This window comes from Mastigoproctus giganteus, chromosome 10 (genome assembly GCF_048544385.1).
Source record: "Mastigoproctus giganteus isolate SK-2022 chromosome 10, ASM4854438v1, whole genome shotgun sequence".
NCBI classification, from domain to species: Eukaryota; Metazoa; Arthropoda; class Arachnida; order Uropygi; family Thelyphonidae; genus Mastigoproctus; species Mastigoproctus giganteus.
The window spans coordinates 206597868-206616991 of NC_143584.1; the positions used below are offsets into that span (position 1 = coordinate 206597868).

The 19124-nt window shown below is 37.8% G+C and overlaps 1 protein-coding gene across 1 annotated transcript in view; it reads right to left on the reverse strand.

Annotated features, from left to right (window-relative positions):
* mRpS29 (mitochondrial ribosomal protein S29) overlaps nucleotides 1–16803 on the reverse strand; it is a 93021-nt gene extending 76218 nt beyond the window's left edge. The window contains exon 1 of the mRNA XM_090383392.1: nucleotides 16704–16803. Within this exon, the coding sequence (XP_090239518.1) occupies nucleotides 16704–16725 (22 nt within the window). The 5' untranslated portion in view covers nucleotides 16726–16803. The remainder of the gene's footprint in view (nucleotides 1–16703) is intronic.
* Nucleotides 16804–19124: the final 2321 nt, after the last annotated feature.

Below are 19124 nucleotides of genomic sequence, written 5' to 3' on the forward strand. Positions count from 1 at the left end.
AATACCATCAGGACTTGGGGCTTTCTTAGCATCGATATCGTTCAAAATCCTTCTGACATCCATTTGATGGAAGATCACAGTAGGCATTAAATGGAATGTAGTGAGAATGGTAGGATGTGGTTTACCAAGATCATCAATACACGAGTTGGGAGAAAAGTAGGATGCTAGCAGGTCAGTTTTATCTTTGGCTGAAGTGGCAACAGAACCGTCTGGTTTTGACAGATGTGGGAATAAGAATGGGCAAAAGTTGAAGCCAATAGCTTTGGCAAGAGACTAGAATGCTCGACTACCATTTGGACAAGGAGCAAGTTTTCTATTCTTAGACTGTTTGAAATCCAATTTGGACTGATTAATATCTACTTTAAATTTGTGACTGTTGTGAGCTTTGGTGTATGTAGAGATTTGAATACAAGCCAAATGCGATATTCTTATCTTGAACAGCCTTAGCACATTTATTGGAAAACCAAGGTTTAGATCAGTGGTTTCCAACTGGGGTGCCGCAACAACACTCCAGGGGTGTCACGTAATTTGGGTTTAAGTTACTTAAACTTATTATTTTTTTAATATATATATTTGTTTTGTTATAAAAAGGTGTACAGTATCTTTTTAATTTTGTGGTGATTTATAATTGATGTTTACACTAGTACCTCTATATAAAGAATAAAATTATATACTGTATATATATAATTTGTATTATGAAATGTACTTTTTATAATTATATTATTATAATAAATATCATATAACATATATATTTTAATATATATATATATAATATATATATATATATAATATTAAATATATATAATATAATATATACCCTGTATATATATATATATATATATATATATATATATATATATATATATAATATTAAATATATATAATATAATATATAATATTAAATATATATATATATATATAATATTAAATATATATAATATAATATATACCCTGTATATATATATAATATTAAATATATATAATATAATATATACCCTATATATATATATATATATATATACAGGGTGTCTCAAAAATATTGCTACAAATGTTTAGGGGAGGTAGGTAACATCTAAACGAATGTGAATCGCATAGAACCCATAACCGGAAACGTCACGGGAAAGTAGTAGCAGAGGCACAAGAAGCAGAAATGACACAAAACAGTAATTAGTGGCAAACGTTTATTTCACATAATATTAACAAAGGAGTACAAGATGGATGCATTTCATGATGTTACAACAGATGCTCAAAGGTTCCACCACGAGACGCGATGCATGCGTGACACCGACGCAGCATGGATTGGCGGACACGGTCGAACACACCTGGAGTTTCTTTGATAGTAGCAGCAGTGCAGACGAGTCTCGCCACGAGATCCATTTCCATCTCCACAGGCGATTCATACATGATAGATTTGAGGGCCCCCACAGAAAGAAATCAAGGCTCAATATATCAGGTGAGTGTGGGGGCCAGGCAACGGGTCCACTACGGCCAATCCATCGATGCCAAAACGCTTGTTCAAATGGTCACAAACACACCTTCCATAATGGGCAGGCGCCCTGTCATGCTGAAACCAAATGTTGCGTCTCACATTTGCTGGAACATCGTTAAGTAACCCTGGTAGAACTTGTTCAAGAAAGATCCGATATTTAGCGGAGTTCATGGGGGATGGTAACAGGTATGGGCAGACTAAGCAGTCACTGACCATACCTGCCCACACACTTATTGCAAAAAGCGATGTTGTGCCGAATGGGGGCACACGCCGTGTGGGTTGTCGTGAGCCCACACATGAGCATTGTGCTGATTGAATAAGCCTTCCCGAGTGAAATAAGCCTCATCCGTGACCAAAACATAGGCTGGAAAATTCAAGTCTTGAACACTTTCTTGGAGAAACCACTGCGCAAAAGACACACGTGCAGGATGACCTTGAGGGAGCAGTAACTGAACCCTTTGGAGATGAAAGGGGTGTAAGGAATCATCGTGCCAGACACGCTGTACACTGCAATGAGACACAGAGGCAACGACACATGTGCCAATAGTAGAATTATTCTGGATGGCATTCAACACACTTTCTTCCATGGCGGGAGTTCGTGTCGAACGTGGTCTGCCCGCACTACTCCTGTTACCTCTAAATGACCCATAATTGCACAAATTTTGATGCACATGTGCAAACAAACAGTGGTCTGGTACATGTCTGTCTGGGAAGCGTTCTCCATAAATTCGTTGAGTGGCTCGTCCACTGCCCTCTGCTAATCCATACACTAGGTGCATGTCTGCCAGCTCACAGTTCGTATATCGATGCATGCTCTTCGTGCGGCGACTACTGCTTGAATGAGTAAACCAGAAATTTTCCCTGTCGCGAACTGATGAATAGCGCCATGTACCGACTTACAGTGACGTTTCCGGTTATGGGTTCCTATGCGATTCACATTCCTTTAGATGTTAACTACCTCCCCTAAACATTTGTACCAATATTTTTGAGACACCCTGTGTGTGTGTGTGTGTGTGTGTGTGTGTGTGTAGAGAGAGAGAGAGAGAGAATCAGATCTAACAGGCAGAAAATTGAGTAGGGGTGCCGCAAAATAAAATAAATTACATAGGAGAGTGCCGTTATTAAAAAAAGGTTGAAAACCACTGGTTTAGATAAAGGATGAAATTTTAAGGTGGAGTGTAGAATAAAAATCGTGTCAGCAAATAATTTCACTGACACGATCTGAGCAAAAATTGACATCAGAAGATTTGAAACCATAATTTAACCAAAAAAAAGAAATCTTGCAGATCATCCCATTTTGCATTCTTGTAATGCAAAAAAAACACAAGGTTGAGAATGGCCATGACAGAAAGGATCCATTGGAGAAGAGACCATCACCAAGTTGTGATCTCAGGTGCCCAGAGGACAACTCACCTCAACCAATACTTAGAAGGTTGTTCATGAGAAACAAATCAAGAGCATTAGCATTAGTTGAGGCATATGATGCAAGAAAACAAGCCTACATAGCATCAGCTAAAAACAAAACCTTCCTATTTCACCCACTCACTCACTCCAAATGTTTTTCTAGTTCAGCCTTAAATTCATTTAAGCTATCAACTTCCTTACACCTTCCAGCAATCAATTACCCGCTGGCTAAAGGCAAACTTCAGAAGATCTATTCTACAATTCTCCTCAATTTGAATCTATACCCCCTCAGGTTCTTAATCTGAGCAAGCACAAGTATCCCTTCAGCACTGAACCTGCTCAAACCATTCAAGGCCTTATACACCTCAATCAGATCACCTTGCAGGTTCCTAGTCTCCAGATGAAACAACTTGCAGAATTTAAGCCTCTCTTGGTAAGAGCACCCCTTTGTTCCTCTCACCAATCTTGTTGCCCTTCTCTGTGCTAGTCTCGTTCTGGTAACTCTACATCCTTCCTAAAATGAGGCCTCCAGACCTGTACACGGTACTCAAGGTGTGGCCTGACCATTGCCTTATACAAAGAGATAATCGCCTCCTTGCCTCTGCTAACAAAATTTCTATATACAGTCAGTCCTCATATAGCATGATAGTTGTGTTCCTAGAAACCCTCGTGCAATGCAAAATCATGCAATATAAACAACAGGCCTTATGGAAAAAATAGGGTTAGGTGCCGACCACCCAAGATTGAACACATATTTTTAACCAAAACATTACCAAACACAATAAACAATCATAATAAAATACGTAAGTATTTTATTACGATTACAAAAATAGTTATAATAAAATACTTTTGTATTTTATTACGGTGTTGTTTTACACACTATTTTTACACCTATACACTATTAACACCTCACATTTTACTAAAGCACATTTCTGGGGAGTTACTACCATAAAACAATAAAAACAATTTCCAGTTGCGTTTCTGCTAGTGGAATCTGTTATAAACTGGTAGTAAACTCGATCTAATGGCATTTGCGATAATACCGATCGCTGGAATTGTGTGGGTTTTTACCTTATTATGGTGAAATGTGTTTCCCCTTCACTGATATAAAAAACAAACACATTTTCAGAATCTTCTCTTCATTCCTATCGTGTTGCATTCAGTTGGGGGTGATTCCGCGTTCGACTGCCATTTCTTGTAAACACAAAGGCGAATCGTGCATAAGCGAATTCGATTCGTGTTATATATGATATCGTTCCCCTATTTATAAATCGTGTATGATCGAATTCGTGCCGTGTAAACACATGTTATTCGAGGACTGACTGTATCATTGACAAAACTCCATGACCTACTCTGGTAGCTGGTCTGCACTGCTCAGAGAATTTCATATCTGACTGCACAATTACCCCCAGGTCTTTTTCATTCTCCACACAGTTGGTACGTTTCTCTTGGGTCACTGCTACCCATATGCAGTACTTTGCATTTGTCAATGTTAAACCTCTGTTGCCACTTCTCAACCAATCTGTCTAACCTTTGTAGATCCTCTTGCAGTACAATACTGTCATTAACAAAGCTGCCAACCTTTGTATCATCTGCAAACTTGGACATTAAGCCTGATATATATTCATCAATATCATTGATAAATACATAAAACAACAATGGGAGGGTCCAGCACCAAACCATGGGGGACTCCACTAATAACATTAGTCCACATAGAGCAGTGTTCATTTATTACCATCTCTGCAGTCTCCAACACAACCATCTCTTTATCCATTGCAGCAACTTGCAATGGATAAAGAGATGGTTGAGTTGGAGCCTTAATGCCATACCGTCCCAATTTATAAAGCAGCCTTCCATGTGCAATAGTATCAAAAGCTTTCCTGAAATCCAAGTACATGATATCAAAATTAAAAGAAAATAACAATACAGTACGTATATATCCAGTGACAAATTTTAATGACTAAAAATGGAGTTTTCAGGGTTTTCCCGAAAGCTCCATTTTTATTCGTTAAAATTTGTCACTGGATGTATACTGTATTGTTATTTTCTTTTAGTCATGAAATCCAGTACCACAGGCCCTTTTTCACTGATATCAAAATTATTTTTTGCATCCATTTCCTTTGTGACCATATCATAGTATCCAATCAAATTGGTCACAAAACACTTCCCCTTAACAAACCCATGCCGTGTCTGAACTATTACTACAGCTTTGTCTAGGTGACCCTGCATCACTTCTTTAATCAGTGACTCCATTATTTTCCCCGGAACAGAAGTTAAACTAATAGGTGTATAATTTCTATAATTATTTGTGTCATCCTTTGAACCCACTTTGTGAACTGAGGATATATTTGCACATCTCCAGTCCATGGGGACCTCCCCTGAATCTAAGAATGCTCTCATAATTAGGGCTAAGGGCTTGCTAACTTCCCTCGCTGTCTCCTTCAACATAACTGGATAGATTCCATCTGTCTCAGGTTCCTTTTTTATGTTTAACTTCAACAATTTCTCCTCCACTTTGCTCTCCATTATTACAAAATCATTTAGCTCCCTGTTAAGAGTTTAGTAAACGTCTGTCTTCCCCTTCCTTACAGAATTCCTCATGTGTGAATGTAGATACAAAATACTCATTCAGTTTGTCAGCTATCTGAGCAGGATCATCAATAGTTGAACCACCAACATAAAGTGAACCAATCTGATTCAGCCCCTTCTTTCTAGAATTTACATAACTAAAGAAGTCTGTTGTTTTTCTTCGCATCCTTTGCCAAGGATTTCTTGTAATCAGCCTTCACTTGCCCATTCTCCTTTGTGACTTGATTACAGACTAGCTTATATCTGCCATAGGCTTCTGTGTCACCTGATAATTTAGGTCTAAATTATCAGGTGACACAGACCTCATTAGTTCATCTGACATCCATTTAGGTCTAAATCTTGAACAGTATTTCTTAGTTGGTATGAAAAGCCTAGTAGCGTCCAAGATTAATTCCTTAAAGGATTCCCATTTAGAATTTACTGTTTTTAACATCATCAGGTGATCCCACTGTATAGAATTTAAAAACTGTCTGAGACCAATGTAGTCACCTTTGCAAAAAGAAAAACCATTCCCTTTATCATTGATGGTAGTTACATCTTTAAGTAAATCCCACATCAGTACACTGTGATCACTGTCACCTAGTGGTTCTTTTATCTGCAAATTCTTAATGCATGAATAATCACTGCTGATAATCAGAACAAGAGTATCACTCCCTCTGGTTGCCCCTCAAACTGCTGTAGAAAACAATCCTACAATAAATCCACAAAAGACTTGCTAGCGTGCGAGTGACCAATCCACAGGTTCCAATCAATATCTGGAAAGTTAAAATCTCCCATTACAAGACATTCTGATTTACTGGCCCACTCTATTTCTCTGCACAATTGTTCGTTGTACTCACCAGAGTCAGGCCTATAACACACTCCTACTCTCATTTTTCTTTTCCCAATGCTCATGTCACACCAAACTGACTCAACATTGCTACATGTTTAGGATTGTCTGGTATTCTAGTAGGTAAATGAGCAATCTGTGTGAGGTCACTAGTAATTGCAAAACTGTCAGCGTCTTGACCAACTGGGTTCGTGTAATGAGAAAATGGAAGCCAGCTGGAGTTATGAACATTAAAATCACCAAGGAAAATTATTTCACTGTTAGGAAAGTTGGATTGGAGAAAGCCAAGTTTTAAAGAGAAGTCAAGGAGTTCCAAGTGATTAGAGGAATTGGGAGAACAACAGAAGATTCCAAATTACTAAGTCTCTGATAGGGAACATCAGAACAAACATATGCAAAAGTACCACCTTTGAAGCGAAAGGAATCATACAGCAAATAATCTGGACAACTGAGATGAGCAGTGGTTGAATCAACTGATAACTGGGATTCTGTCAGAAAAAGTACATGGGGTTTGGCAGATTGTAAGTGGAAATGGACATCACTGAGATTAGAAATGAGACCACATATATTTGTGAAATGAAAAAGAAAGTGTTTGGAAAAAGAAAGTGTTTGGAAAGAAAAAGAAGTGTTTGGGAGATTTAGATCTTTTGCACATAAGTTTTTTCTGTTTGTTTGACAATTCATGAGGCGTTCAGTATTAAGAAAAGGTGGGAAGGGTACACTGTATGAAGTAATGAAATTTTTGAATGTGGCGTACACATGGCAAGAATATACCCAGCTCCTTGACAATGCCACCTGCATACACACTACTCAGACTCCCTCCAGTCACTATCTGGTAGAGTAGAGAAGGCGAGAGTATAACATTAGTTGATCCAGACGCCTCCTAGAGGGTTACCAACAGGTTCGGTCCAGTGGAGTGTTTAGCGGCTGGTGTGTGAACACCATTTTAGAGCTGTATCCTCGAAATGTAAGGAAGATTGTATCTCAACATGATGTCCATCATAACCTCAAAAGACATCAATTATACTGCATGATGGAAGAGATGGAGGTTGCCAGAGCTTTGCTCTGGGGACTAAACATGGGTTCCACCACTTCAAGCCTCCAATAAGCAAAGTGGTGCACCAGTTGATGAGAGTCATCTACCACCTAGTATTGCCTGGTAACACGGAGGGGTGGCATTCCTCCATGTGGTGTGGGCAACACACCTTGACCCCAGCTTACGTTGGTTCACACCTGGGTGGTCACGTCCAGTATAAAGTAAAAAAGTAAAGTGCGGCCATTATCAACCCACTGCAGGATGGAAGCCTCCTCAACAATTCATGCTGAGGGAAATGGACCATAATCTGCCATGCTGGTCCAGTGCAGGTTGGCAGATCGATGAGATCTGCCAACCCGTTCAAGCCCCGGCAGTCAGGGGCTTGAACCCCTGTCTACTCAAAGAGCGTATGCTACTGCACACCCGCTCCTGCCCACTCGGCTACGGAGGTGTCATATTTCAGGACTTAAACATGGAGTTTATAACCAGGTTACTAAGAGTCCTACCATCGTGAAAATGCAAGCAGAGAATTTTGCTTTCACAGACCAGGTGGACTTCGCCAAAATTAGATCTACTTGACTTGAGTGTCAGACGAATTAGTTTCATCAGCATTTTAGACTCCTAGGTAGCAAGCTCAGCTTGGCATACCTAAGATAATGTTGACAGCCTAAAAGGACCAATGGTTACTTTGCCTATGTTCCAGTTCACATAGGGAAAGTAACCATTTTTTTACACTGCTGGATGGATGTAAAAAGTGCTAATATTTTTCTCCTTCTCGTGTAGTTTCCTTTACAGATCAGGGCAGAGGGAAAGGCAAGTAAGGTGAGATGATTGCCTTAACCCCCCCCCCCCCCCGCAATTCATAAAGGAAATACTTTTTACAGTAAATGGTCCATATACTGTATACTAATACTTAAACACTGCTTTCAGAATTCTGACTTTTTCTCTCATTTTAACATCTGGGTAAAAATTTTCAAAACTAAAACTTATAAGAAATATACCTGCAGTCAATGATGCTTCAAGATCAGGTTAATAACTTAGCTGTTTTATCAACTGAAAATGATGCCAATGAATTGGATTATAGTGAAATTACAGCCAATTTCACATTAAATAAATAAATCTTGCAAGATTCATTTATAAGTTAAGTTGGAATATAAACTGTGCAGGTTATTATTATTATTAACAGTAGTAGTAGTAGTGTTAAAAAAAAAAACTACACGACTCATCTGTCATTCCCTAATAACATGTCCAATTCTTCCTTAAATTTATTCAAAATACCCACTTTCACAATACCCGACAGTTGTTTGTTCCTACATTCAGTTACCTTCTGGTTGAAAGCAAATTTTAACACATCTATCTGCAGCCATCCTTATTCAATATTAGTACAGAATCAAGATGTGGCCTAACCACTGCCTTATACAATTAGATAATCATCTCTTTGTCTCTGTTGGCAAAGTTCCTGTGTATCATTGACAGAACCCCACAAGCTATTCTGGCAGCCTGTCTGCACTGCTCAGAGAACTTCACGTTGGACTGTACAATACCCCTAGATCTCTTTCATTCTCCACCACCTTGAGTCTGGTACTACCTAATTAGTATAAAATTTTTATACTTTATTATTTTATACTTTTTATATTTTTACAATGAGATTTTTTTTCTTCACATTTTTAAGAATGTTTTATGGATGTAACAGAATTAGTAATTTTCTTATTCTACCATACACCTTGGCTAATCCTAGAAATTCAATGTTTTCACTCATCTTAAACCATATTTAAAAAAAAAAAAAAAAAATGTGAACCAAAGTTCTCTGTTGCAAATGATAGTTTATCAAACCCAGTTGACCTCAAATGGGCTTTACAAACTATTAGCATTAGCAGAGGCATATGATGCAAGAAAGCAAGCTTATATAAAGAAAAACTTCCACTTCACCCCTCCGTTCATTCGAATACCTGTCCAGCTGAGCCTTAAATTTATTTAGGCTATCAACTTCCACAACAAGGGTTGGAAGTCTGTTCCACCAACCAACTACCCGCTGGCTAAAGGCAAATTTCCGCACATCTATCCTACATCTGTCTTTCCTCAATTTGAATTTATGCCCTCTCAGGTGATTATTCTGAGCAAGAGGAAGAATCCCATCAGCATTGAGCATGCTCAAACCATTCAAGGCTTTATACACCTCTATCAGATCACCTCGCTGGTGCCTAGTTTCCAGACACTGTAATTTGCAAAACTTACGCCTTTCTTCATAAGAGCACCCCCTTTGTTCCATTCACTAATCTTGTTGCCCTTCTCTGTACTCATTCCAGCAGCTCTACATCCTTCTTGAAATGAGGCCTCCAGACCTGTATACAGTACTCCAGGTGTGACCATTGCCTTATACAAGGGAATAATCACCTTATCCCTGATAGAAAAATTCCTATATATCATTGACAATACACCATGGGCTACTCTTGCAACCGTCTGCACTGCTCAGAGTTCTTCATATCTGCCTGCACAACCACCCCCAGGTCCCTTTCATTCTCTACCACTGTCAGTGTAGTACCACAGAGTTGATACATTGCTCTGGGGTCGCTGTTTCCCATATGTAGTACTTTACCTTTGTTAATGTTAAACTTCATTTGCCACCTCTCAGCACATCTGCTCAACCTTTCCAGATCCTGTTGCAGCAGCATAGCATCAGTAGTGTCCTTAACAACCCTGCCAACCTTTGTATCGTCTACAAACTTGGACATTAAGTTTGATATACCATCATCAATATCATTTATAAATACAGAAAACAATAATGGACCCAACACTGAACCCTGAGGGACTCCACTAATAACATTAGTCCATGATGAGCAGTGTCCATTGATTACCACTCTGTCTTCTCCCCCTCAACCACCCCTTTACTAATTTAATTTCAAGATTTATTTCTTAGAACTAATTTTCAGTTTTCATATGCAGTATTTGTTTGCTACATTTATGGTATTAACCAGTGGGAGTCCAGCTATCAGCATGTGTCTTTGGACAAAAACATATAAGATTAGGTCTGTTTCCATATCCTACCATACTCAGAAAGGATGGGAAGAAGTAGAGGAAAGATGAAAACTTCCTTCTGAAACAGAAAACTGCCTGGAGGAGGGAATGGTTACTTCCCTTTGTTCCAGTTTATATTGGATAATGACTGAATATAGAAATATATTTTCTCCTCCTTCTGTTGTTTTCCATACCCAGAATTTTTCATGGCCAATCTCTGTATATTAAAAAAAAAACACAGTTTTGAATTAAAATGCTAAATGAAAATGTAGAAAACAAATACTGCATATGAAAACTGAAAATTAGTTCTAAGAAATAAATCTTGAAATTAAATTAGTAAATCAATAAATCTTGAATTGAACTAGTGGGAGAATTGTTTTCATAGAGTAAAGACGATTTAAATTAAACCTGATATTTTCTTCAGTTGGCTGCTACACTGTGGGAAGCAAGAAATGTAGTTTCAAATTTCACATGCTGTGAAGCATGCCAAACGTAATATAAATTTTGAAATAAATCTGAAAAATGGAAGTAACTACAGTATGGATTATATATACATCAGGTAGGCCCACTTTACGACACTTCATTTTACACCATTTCACATTAATGGCCTTTTAAAATAATAATGAAAAAAAAAAAAAAAAAAAAATATATATATATATATATATATAAAGAAAATTTGAAACACAAGCATAAAAGTAGCACAGGAAGTGGGTACCTAGGTGGCACTACAGTTGACGAGTTGCTTTCTCCTCATCAGCCATCGTGCATGTCTTGTGAGCTGTGCCTTAAATTTTAATAATTTTCTGTGTTCATTAGTGCCTTATTATTTTAAATACATAGTGCAAATATGGGGGATTTTAATTTCCCAGATATTGACTGGAATTTGTGGGTTGGTCACTCACACACTAGCAAGGCTTTTGTGGATTTATTGGATGATTGTTTTCTACATCAGCATGTTCAGGAGGCAACTAGAGGGAGTAATATACTTAATCTGATTATCAGTAGTGATTCTTCATGCATTAAGAATCTGCAGATAAAGGAACCACTAGGTGGCAGTGATCACAGTATGCTGAAGTGGGATTTCCTCAAAGAGGTAACTACCATCAGGGTAAAGGGAAGGGCTATTGCTTTCGTAAAGGCGACTACGATGGTCTGAGACAGTATTTAAATTCTATACAGTGGGACCAACTGATGATGCTACCAACAGCAAATTCAAAATGGGAAGCATTCAAAGAACTTATCTTGGAAACTACTAGGCTTTACATACCAACTAAGAAATATTGTTAAAGGTTTAGGCCTAAATGGATGTCAGATGAACTAATGAGACACATGGCAGAGAAGAAAAATGCATGGGATACATATAAATTAACACGTGATACAGAAGCCTATGATAGATATAAGATGGTCTGTAACCAAGTCACAAAGGGGGTTAGGCACGCAAAGGCAGATTATGAGAAATTTTTGGCAAAGGATGCAAAGAAAAACAGCAAAGAGTTCTTTACTTATGTAAACTCTAGAAAGAAGTGGATTAATCAGATTGGTCCACTTGATATCGATGGTTCAACTGTTGATGATCCTGCTCAGGTAGCTAACAAACTAAATGAATATTTCGCATCGACATTCACACATTCAGCGAGGGGAATGCCAGCGGTGTATTCAACTCTGGCAGTAAGCTAGATAATCTTGTAATAACTGAGAGTAAAGTGGAGGAGAAATTATTGAAGATAAACACAAGAAAGGCACCTGGGGTGGATGGGATCTATCCAGCTATAATAAAGGAGGCAGCAAAGGAAGTAAGCAAACCCTTAGCCATAATTATGAGAGCTTCCTTGGACTCAGGGGAGGTACCCATAGACTGGAGATGTGCAAATGTGACCCCAATTCACAAAGGAGGATCAAAGGCTGACACAAGTAATTATAGACCTGTTAGTTTAACTTCTGTTCCAGGAAAATTAATGGAGGCACTGGTTAAAGAAGCACTGCAGGATCATCTAGACAAGAATTCAGTTATAGCTCAGACATGGCATGGTTTTGTAAAGGGAAGGTCTTGCCTGACCAATTTGATTGGATACTATGATGTAGTCACAAAAGAACTGGATGCAGGGAATAACTTTGATATTATATACTTGGATCTTAGAAAGGCTTTTGATACTGTTGCACATGGAAGACTGCTACACAAATTGGAGCAGTGTGACATTGGAGGCAAATTGCTGCTATGGATAAAGGGGTGGTTGAGGGGGAGAAGACAGAGTGGTAATCAATGGACACTGCTCATCGTGAACTAATGTTATTAGTGGAGTCCCTCAGGGTTCAGTGTTGGGTCCATTATTGTTTTCTGTATTTATAAATAATATTGATGATGGTATATCAAGCTTAATGTCCAAGTTTGCAGACGATACAAAGGTTGGCAGGGTTGTTAAGAACACTACTGACGCTATGCTGCTGCAACAGGATCTGGAAAATTTGAGCAGATGGGCTGAGAGGTGGCAAATGAAGTTTAACATTGACAAATGTAAAGTACTACATATGGGAAACAGCAACCCCAGAGCAATGTATCAACTCTGTGGTACTACACTGACAGTGGTAGAGAATGAAAAGGACCTGGGAGTAATTGTGCAGGCAGATATGAAGTTGTCTGAGCAGTGCAGACCGGCTGCAAGAGTAGCTCATGGTGTCTTGTCAATGATATACAGGAATTTTTTCTAGCAGGGATAAGGAGGTGATTATTCCCTTGTATAAGGCAATGGTCAGGCCACACCTTGAGTATTTCTTCTTGTTATCTAACTTTGACTCAGACTTCTGTGTACTGTAGAGACCCTGGTTAATTTCCTTTCTTGAATAATCACAGATTCACGATATATTATTATTATTAGCTATATGGTGTAAGGAAGCCTGAGGCTTATACTGCACCAGCCAAAAAAAAAAAAAATTCTCAATTACCCTGAGAGAGTAAGAAGTAGAAAGGAATCACTAAGAAAGAGAAGAATAATGATATCCAGCTCAGGACCCTGGGTGTGCCAAGCTCACCAGATATGAGCCCCTGGGGTTAATATATAATTTACCTCTACCTAAAAAGTTTATACAGTGGACATGCTATATTTAAAAAAAAAAACTCACTTATTAAACTTGCTTCAATATATATTAAAAGTTAATAGCCTTGTGCAATTGTCTTCATAATTTTTGTAACTAATATAAGGGAGATTTTCAAGTTCCTTTAATAGCAGATTTCATTATAATGGAAGTAGCTTATAATTTAATATTAATGCTGTCTCAACACTGGTGTTATTTTTTGTTTGCACTGTATTATTATTTTGAATATACAAGAATTACTTGCAAGCCCTGGGGGTCCTGTGCAAAACTTATACGGAGTGTTTTTGTAATAGCAATTTCTTAATTTTTTTATTTTTTCAAAGTTTAGAGTAACTAAGAAATAATTAAATAATTTTATATTATACCGAACAAAACTTTTAAATACAAATAATATTCAATACATTAATCAACAATATTGTTTAACAATTGCAGTCATCTCATAAAAATAGGAACATGAATAAATAATAATAGGAACCAATAATCACACACATTTACACGTCACTTTGGAGTGACGATAACATTGGTAACTAGACATTAAGACAGCAGTAAGCTTGTTGATAGAAATGCAGAAAAGATGCATATCATATTACTATTTAGACCATTTGAGTGTGGAGCCCTGTTCAACAGAATTGGTTGAACATGCTTGTGGCCGGCCCTGCACCTTTCACACATATATTATTTCATATTGACAATTTACAATCCAAACTTTTGCATCCAAGAATCTCTTGATTCTTGAAAAAGTAATATACAACCATACACCACTACTATGGTGAAGATAAATTGTGCATACATTAAATGGAATAGTAATTGAAATAAAATATTGAAATACAGGGTGTCCCAAAAAAGTGTAACCAATTTTAAATGTTTGTAACAAATGTAATTTTAATGATAGAAACACAAAACCTGCGCTAAATGTGAGAAAAAACAGTTGAAGTTTTTACTTCAATAATCCGTTCTTCTCTTTTGCAGATTGTGACGGTTGTCGTGAAGTTTAAGTAGAGAGGTAACAAATGGATCCCGTGACCAAAGCACAGGTAGTGGAGTGGTTTATTGAAACCCTGTCTGAAATGCAGGTGCAGCTTAATTTCAGGAGTAAATACAGGATAAAGCCAACCTGTAACAGCATCACACACACTGATGCAGGAAAGAGTGGAAGTTGTGAGAGACGCATTCGTTTGTAGTCCTCGAAAATCCGTTAGAACAACAGCACAGCAACTGGCCATCCCCAAGACTTCAGTGCATAAAGTGTTGCAAAGAAAATTGAAAATGCATCCTTATAAACTGCAAATTCTCCAGCACATAACCCAGGATGACCGTGTGAAATGTAAACAATTCGCAGAAGACATTTTGGAGAAAATGAAACAAGATGGACATGTAATGACATGGATTTGTTTCACGAATGAGTGCACATTTCATGTTTCGGGAAAGGCGAATAAGCAAAATGTCAGAATTTGGGGGACTGAAAACCCACACTGCATGCAGGAGCATCAGCGAGATAGCCCAAAGGTGAATGTGTGGTGTGGCATCATGGTTGATCGTGTTATTGGACCTTTTTCTTTCAAGAAGCGACTGCGAGAGCAGATAATTACCAGGACATGCTTGAGCTTTATGTGCCTCAATTGGATGAACTGCCAAATGGGGTTATTTTCCAACAGGATGGAGTGCTGCCACATTGGGCTTTGAGTGTGAGGAGGTCTCTTGATGACAAGTTCCCTGGCCGTTGGATTGGGTGTGATGGTCCCATTGCATGGCCACCACATTTACCAGATTTATCCCCTTGTGATTTCTTCTTATGGTGATTCATCAAAGACAGTCTACAAGACCCCTGTTGCAGACTTAAAGAGCAGGATTACAAATGCAATTACCATGATTAAGCGTGACATCCTTGAAAAAACATGGGATGAACTTTATTACTGATTAGATATTGTTCATGTGACAAGTGGTGCACCTGTTGAATGTCAGTAAAAACTTCAACTGTTTTTCTCACATTTAGTGCAGGTTTTGTGTTTCTATCATTAAAATTACATTTGTTACAAACATTTAAAATTGGTTACACCTTTTTGGGACACCCTGTATATTTTTGTAGTGGAAAATGTTCTTCCAACTATAACCGAAAATATAACACATACTGAGAACTCTTTTGTTTCAGTATGATGGAAGAGCATGTCAAAAGAAGCTAGTGGTATAAATGTGTGCTTAATCTGTTAATATTTCTGCATCAATGATATTAAGCATAATAATCTTTAGAAGTAATCTTGTGTTACTGAAATGAATGCAACTATCACTAAGATTTTTTATAAGCATGAATACTGTACCAATTTTTAATTCCAACTAATAAGGAGGAACGTGTGCAGATCATGTCTTGTAGACATGCATGGTCTAGAGCATTGATTCAGAATTTTTCCATTTAAATAAAACCAACCCTTTTGTGCAAAGGATAGCTCTGTCATTAATTTGACAAGTACATGTGAGTTAAATGATGTAACTATAGAAAATAAATCACAAATTCCAGTTTAATTTTCATTTGGTTTTGTCTCCTGTTTGGAATTTTTGGGGAATGGGGAAAAAAAAACTTAAAACTTTCTTGGCTGTAGATCTCTTAGATTTGGGTCTCCCCTCACAACACAACTGCATAATTAGGTCACTGAATGAGTTGACATCTAGTGCCTATTCTTTATTTTACCATTACATCAATCAAAATTACACAAACTTTTCTGATGAAACAGGAGAAAGGGGAGGGAAAACTAAATAAAAGTGAGTGGCTAATCTATGTACGGATAAAATGTGGGATCACAGTAAGAAATTCCTACTGCTGTACATAACAAAACCTACCAGTCCGAGAAATGATATACAAGAAAACGAAACTCGAGCAATAAGACATATGAATCTACTCGGCAATTAATCACGTTGTAGATAAATTGGGCTCCTGCATCTGAGTACTCTTCTGGCTTCGGCCATATCGATAATAAACGGAAATTTATTTATTTACATAGGTCGAATGGTAATAAACCAAATCATCACACAGGCGTTAGTAGTCCATGCAATGTGATAAAAAGAAATCATAGAAAGCAATTATTCTCTAGTTATTACTAATATATTGCAAATTCCTTTCTTAACTGTGGGTCTAAAATTCAGAAACATCAGTTTAGCTTTAAGAATATAACTTAATACGTAAAACCAACAAAACAGACTATTATAGCTAGGGGAAATAATAATTAGCAATTAATGCTGTATATAAAGTTCACACTCACGCATTAAAAATGTAAACCTCATGGTTAAACAGAAAGTAGAAGTAGATATACGACTATGATTTCATAAAAGAATTCATAGCTAGGTACCAATACCGTACACATGAAAGTAAAACATATTTCTCGATCGGCACGCCATTTCCCTAGACATATTTACATTACAATATACTTTCCCTATTAAAAATTTAAATATTTATTTGATTTGTTTGTGTCGTGGATTGAAATTTGCTAATAACGAAATAACAAAGCTGGAAATATCCAAAAATTTAAAGATTTTCTCTAATTTCGCAGAAGGAATGAATCGCACGATACAAGGATCAACAACAGAAAACGAAACCCGGTACTGTTCTGATAGACATAATAATATCATTATTATGTCTATCAGAAGAGTACCAGTAATAATCGAATATTATTATTATTATTATTATTATTATTATTAGCCATATTGTGCAATGAAGCCTGAGGCTTACGCTGCACCAGCCAAAAAAAAAAATTCCCAAGTTACCCTGAGAAAGAGATTCAGAAGCAGAAAGGAATCACCAAGAAAGAGAAGAGTGATGATATCCAGCCTAGGACCCTGAGTTTGCCAAGCCCATACTCACCAGATGTGAACGCCGCTGACTTATTTAGTCGGTTTTTCATACGGGCAAACAGGGCACGTGACGCTGAAGCATAAGAAAGCTGCTCACGCAATTTTAACTTTGAAACATTTCAATAAATTTTCGTATAGCCAAAGCAGAGCTTGAAGTTGTTGTAATTGGTTTTTAGGAGCATCGGCAACTAAAGCCATATTGCGCCGTATATACTGTCTGTAAATTGCGTGTGTTCTGTGGTCGACTTTCTGTTTGCTGGACGAAACCCTGAGTTTCCTGGAGACAAAACCATGCAACCCTCGCCTGAGACAAACTAAATTAAGATTATCCCTTATACAAAGGGATAAACGCCTCCTTTTCTCTGCTAGCAAAGTTCCTATATATCATTGACAAAACTCCATGACCTACTCTGGCAGCTGGTCTGCACTGCTCAAAGAATTTCATATCCCGACTGCACAATTACCTCCAGGTCTTTCACATTCTCCACTATCCTCAGTTTAGTATTGCACATTTGGAAAGTTACTCTGGACTGCTACCCATATGCAGTACTTTGCATTTGTCAATATCCAAGTTTAGTTGCCACCTCTTAGCCCATCTGCTGAACTTTTCTAGATCTTGTTACAGTAGTGTAATGCCATTATTCTCATTAACAATCATGCCAACCTTCGTATTGTCTGCAAACTTGGACATTAAGGCTGATATACCTTCAACAACAGGGGCTCACATCTGGTGAGTATCATCATCATTCTCGCTTTGGGTGATTCCCTCCTCTCTCTCTCTCTCTCTCTCTCTCTCTCTCTCTCTCTCTCTCTCTCTCTCTCTCTCTCTCTCTCTCTCCCACCCATGGTACTCAAATTATTTTTGGCTGATGCAGCATAAGCCTCAGGCTTCCTTGCACCATATGGATAATAATAATAATAATAATAATAATAATAATAATAATAATAATAATAATAATATCATTGATAAATATAGAAAACAACAATGGGCCCAACACTGGATCCTGGAGGACTCCCCAATGACATTAGTCCGCCAAGAGCCGTTCCTATTGATTAACAATCTCTGCCCTCTCCCACTCAACTATCCTTTTATCCATTGCCATCTTGCCATTAAGGCCATACTGCTCCAATCTGTATAGTAGCCTTCCATGTGCAACAGTATTAAAATTGAAGTATATGATGCCAAAATTATTTTTTGCATCTAGTTCCTTTCTGACTACATCATAACATCCAATCAAATTGGTCAGACAAGACTTTCCCTTAACAAACCCATGCTGTGTCTGAATTATTACTACAGTCTTGTCTAGATGATCCTGCAATGCTTCTTTGACCAGTAACTCCATTATTTTCCGCGGAAAGAAGTTAAACTAACAAGTCTTTAATTGCTCGTGTTATTCTTTGATCCCATTTGTGAACTGAGCATATACTGTATTTGCACATCTGCAGTCCGTGGAGAACATCTCTGAGCACCGACAACAACAACAACAACGATCCACTAGCTGTCTAATGACGTCCTTATGGATCCGAAGTTATGATGCTTTCAAGGTTTTCCACAGTGTGGAAAAGATGACTGTTGCGTCTCCATACGCATCACTTCCCGTTCCAAAACATTTCACGGGTGTTAAATTGAACTGATGTGAAGCGAATTTGGAGGCTAGGCAAGTTGAAATATATCATCACTGTGTACCTCGAACCACACGTGCACAGTGCGGGAGATTACGTCGCGCAATATAAAAAGCCGAAAAGCTGCCTAAGCTAGAACAGTGGTAATTTCCATCTGGTCATGCAAGTCAAAGTAATAAAATAGCAGTTATGGGATGTAGTAAAGATAT